Consider the following 4,308-nt stretch of genomic DNA (forward strand, 5'->3'; position numbering starts at 1 on the left):
GCATGAAGCTCAAGCCCTCGCTATAAGGACTATGTCGTTGGAAGACCCGTAACGCCCATGCTTTTGATATTTGATGGTCATTTTAACTATCGGTTTATTTGTGTTTCACACTGAATGAATAACGACAAGGTAGGGCATAGCGATTGTGATATATGACAGGTTCGACGACATGTTCGGCCTAAACGAAATTGGAATCAAAATGGTGGTGTACAGAATCAGCCGCCTTACCACTGTAATGATATTACACGGAATCACATCACCCTGTCATGTGACCAGATCCTCAGCTCTGAATAGTATACATTTAAGTGAACGCACATACATACATACGGATGGACAAACACAGTTCGAGACGGCTTTGCCCTATGGGCTATGTCGTTAAAAAAAAACCTTTTCAGAGCACTGTGAATTCGTATTCTCCCTCGACAGTTGGTACCCTTAAGTTGTTTCACCCCTCTTCTCTGGAAATTGGAGAAGCTAGAGCTTTGACAATCATTCCTTGTCTGGGGACAAGTAGAACGAAGCATTCTGAATTCCACAGATTTTTATTGAAGTTTGGTAACTGTCATGAAAAGCAAGGAGCTGATGTTTCGAGTGTTAACCGTTCGTTGGATGGAGCCCCACTTTTGATTGAATACATTTCCAGAATAACGTCTGATAATGTAGTTTGTGTTTCCTCAAATATATTTTGTGTGAAATATTTGTCAATTGTCCCATACTTTTCAAAGATGGTTTGAATTTTTATGCTTTTTGTGATTTGTCTTTGCAGAGAAACAAATGAAACTGGTTTCTTGTTCCAACTGTTCCAAGTTGTTCAACCCAGAAGTTTTCAATCCACACATGACTCGGACTATCTGTGATGAAACTGACAAGTTTGGCATCGCGTCTGGCAACCGCAGTTGCAAAAGTTGTACAGAGACATTCATCAACATCCAAGGAAGTGGGAGATCATACAGGTGTTCTGTGTGTGACAAATCATTTACTCTTTCGTCATCTTTAAATCTTCATCAAAAAATACACACAGGTCAGAATCCCCTGAATAATGACGTTTCACTGAAAAAGGAGGTGGAGATTTTGAGTTCTGGGAGAACCTCCTCCCATATCCGAAAGCCAGAAAGTGGAGAAATTGACCAATGTGAGAATTTCCAAAAGTGCTCTGTTTGCAGTAAGAATTTTCCAAATTCTTCGTCATTGAAAATACATGAAAGAATACACACAGGTGAGAAGCTGTACAAGTGTTCTCTGTGCAGCAAGGATTTTAGAACTGCCTCAAAAATGAAAATACATGAAAGAATTCACACAGGTGAGAAGCTGCACAGGTGTTCTGTGTGCAGCAAGGATTTTATAACTTCCTCATCAATGAAAAAACATGAAAGAATTCACACAGGTGAGAGGCCGTACAAGTGTTCTGTGTGCAGCAAGGATTTTATAACTTCCTCATCAATGAAAAGCCATGAAAGAATTCACACAGGTGAGAAGCCGTACAAGTGTTCTGTTTGCAGCAAGGATTTTATAACTTCCTCATCAATGAAAAGCCATGAAAGAATTCACACAGGTGAGAAGCCGTACAAGTGTCCTGTGTGCAACAAGGAATTTACTGATTCAAACCATTTGCCTCGGCATCAAAGAATACACACAGGTGAAAAACCCTACAAATGTTCAATTTGTGAAAAGGACTTTGCTGATTCATCATATTTACATAAGCATCAAAAATCACACACAAGAGAGAAGCCTTTCAAATGTTCTGTGTGCAACAAGGATTTTAGAACTTCCTCATCAATGAAAATACATGAAAGAATTCACACAGGTGAGAAGCTTTGGAGGTGTTCTGTGTGCAGCAAGGATTTTATAACTTCCTCATCAATGAAAAGCCATGAAAGAATTCACACAGGTGAGAAGCCGTACAAGTGTTTTTTTTGTGGCAAGGTTTTTGGTCAATCCGCACGTTTATCCGAACATAAAAAAATACACTTTGGAAGAAGACCGCACAGGTGCTCTGTTTGCAACAAGGATTTTATAACTGCCTCATCATTGAAAATACATGAAAGAATTCACACAGGTGAGAAGCCGTACAAGTGTTCTGTGTGCAGCAAGGATTTTATAACTGCCTCATCATTGAAAATACATGAAAGAATTCACACAGGTGAGAAGCCGTACAAGTGTTCTGTGTGCAGCAAGGATTTTATAACTTCCTCATCAATGAAAAAACATGAAAGAATTCACACAGGTGAGAAGCCGTACAAGTGTTTTTTTTGTGGCAAGGTTTTTGGTCAATCCGCACGTTTATCCGAACATAAAAAAATACACTTTGGAAGAAGACTGCACAGGTGCTCTGTTTGCAACAAGGATTTCATAACTGCCTCATCATTGAAAATTCATGAAAAAATTCACACAGGTGAGAAGCCGTACAAGTGTTCTGTGTGCAACAAGGATTTTATAACTGCCTCATCATTGAAAATACATGAAAGAATTCACACAGGTGAGAAGCCGTACAAGTGTTCTGTGTGCAACAAGGAATTTATTGATTCAAGGGATTCACATCAGCATCAAAAAATACACACAGGCGAAAACTCCAACAAATGTTCAGTTTGTAATAAGGACTTTGCTACTTCATCATATTTACATCAGCATCAAAGAATACACACAGGTGAGAGGCCCTTCAAATGTTCTGTGTGTCCTAAAGCCTTTACTTTTTCGCACATTTTGAAGAATCATCAAAGAATACATACAGGAGAAAAGCCGTACAAGTGTTTGGTTTGCAACAGGGATTTTGGTCATTCTTCACATTTATATCAACACAAAAAAGTACACAGTGGAAGAAGACCGTATAAGTGCTCCGTTTGCAATAAGGATTTTCTAAATTCCTCAGCAATGAAAACCCACAATAGAATTCACACAGGTGAGAAGCCGTACAAGTGTTCTGTGTGTGGCAACGCGTATGCTTGTTCATCAAATTTATATAAACATCAAAAAGTACACCCTGGAGAGGTGAGAGGGTCCTCACAAATAAATGTTCTGTAAGTTATGCACAAGAGATTTTGCAAATTCCTCATCAGACATGGAGAAATTCACACAGTTGAGAAGGAAAGGGCATAATGTTACAAATGCAAACACTTGGGAGCAGCTATTACAAAAAGATTGTCATTAATATATCACTGGTGGAGCAAAATTAAACTTATGAAAACATAAGCGGTTGCAGCAAGGACAAGTCAAAGATGGAATAAGAAGTGAATGGTGACCAACAAATGGAGAACTTCCTTCACAGCCACAACGGATGAATATGACATATACTTGGGATGAAAATCCCACAGTACAAACTTTGGAAGAGGAGGAGCACTCAACAGACCAATGGAACTGCACAGCAGATGGAGAGACAAGAGGTGAGTGCAGCACGACAAGAGAAACTGAGATACTGTTCTTCTTGAGAAGCAGAAGATAATGACAACCAATTCACAATAACTGAAAGAGAAGTTGTGAAACAGGATGGGAACTCAGACCATGGCTCAATACCAGAAGCCCAACAGAAAGACCGGAACATAACAGAATGATACGATGCAGATCCACCGTTGGGGAGATAAAGTACAAGTCCCACCTGCGAATGCAGACGAGAAGACGTGTTTGTGGTTTTGTTTGGTTTATTTGTCGTTGTGTATTTTGTCAAGGCTTGTGGTTAAGTTTGCAATAAATGAAGAGAAAACAACCATGAACTCTGATTTCATCATCAAAATAACTTTATACCAGGATCATTTCCATTACAGAGTTGAAAAGTCAATTTTAGAAAGTTCCCTTGACCAGTTTCATTTGACTGGTTTGGCATCATGGAAGGCTCATCCCATGGTTCCACGGTATCTCTCATAACATCTGTGGGCAATCCAAACTTTTTGGACAGCCCTATCCTCACAATGCAATGACTGATAATCCAATCTTTCTTCTCCAACGAGCATCTGTGTTCGTCCATTTCACCATGTATTAAAAAGACAGAAGTATTGCAAGGAGTGACCTGGATGGACATTTTAGTCATGATCACTCAAGTTTCAACTGCAAAGACAAATCAGAGATTGCAGACCCTCCCCAGGACATGTTTTGAGTGGTTTTGAAGGCTTTTGTATCAAAACAAATATGGCGGCCGAACCACGTCACCGATGACCATCTTTTTTTTTCTACACATTTAACCCCAGATGATGCTCAAGAAATTTCATCTTGCTCAAATGAAGTTTTGAACTTGTCGAATTATGACATCATAATGAATGCACCTATGACATCATCATTAAGATATGTTATTCCCAATGGACAGTTCTGTAGAATGAGCCA

At 39.3% G+C, this 4,308-nt stretch overlaps 1 protein-coding gene across 1 annotated transcript; it reads left to right on the forward strand.

Annotated features, from left to right (window-relative positions):
• Window positions 1-772: 772 nt before the first annotated feature.
• Window positions 773-3,702, forward strand: LOC137428493 (uncharacterized). Its single transcript, XM_078778230.1, has 2 exons — window positions 773-2,392; window positions 2,477-3,702. Exons 1-2 carry the CDS (start codon window positions 775-777, stop codon window positions 3,016-3,018), a joined length of 2,160 nt encoding a protein of 719 aa, XP_078634356.1. The 5' UTR covers window positions 773-774; the 3' UTR covers window positions 3,019-3,702.
• Window positions 3,703-4,308: the final 606 nt, after the last annotated feature.

The sequence above is a fragment of the Myxine glutinosa genome, chromosome 5 (assembly GCF_964187855.1).
Source record: "Myxine glutinosa chromosome 5, kmMyxGlut1.1, whole genome shotgun sequence".
NCBI classification, from domain to species: Eukaryota; Metazoa; Chordata; class Myxini; order Myxiniformes; family Myxinidae; genus Myxine; species Myxine glutinosa.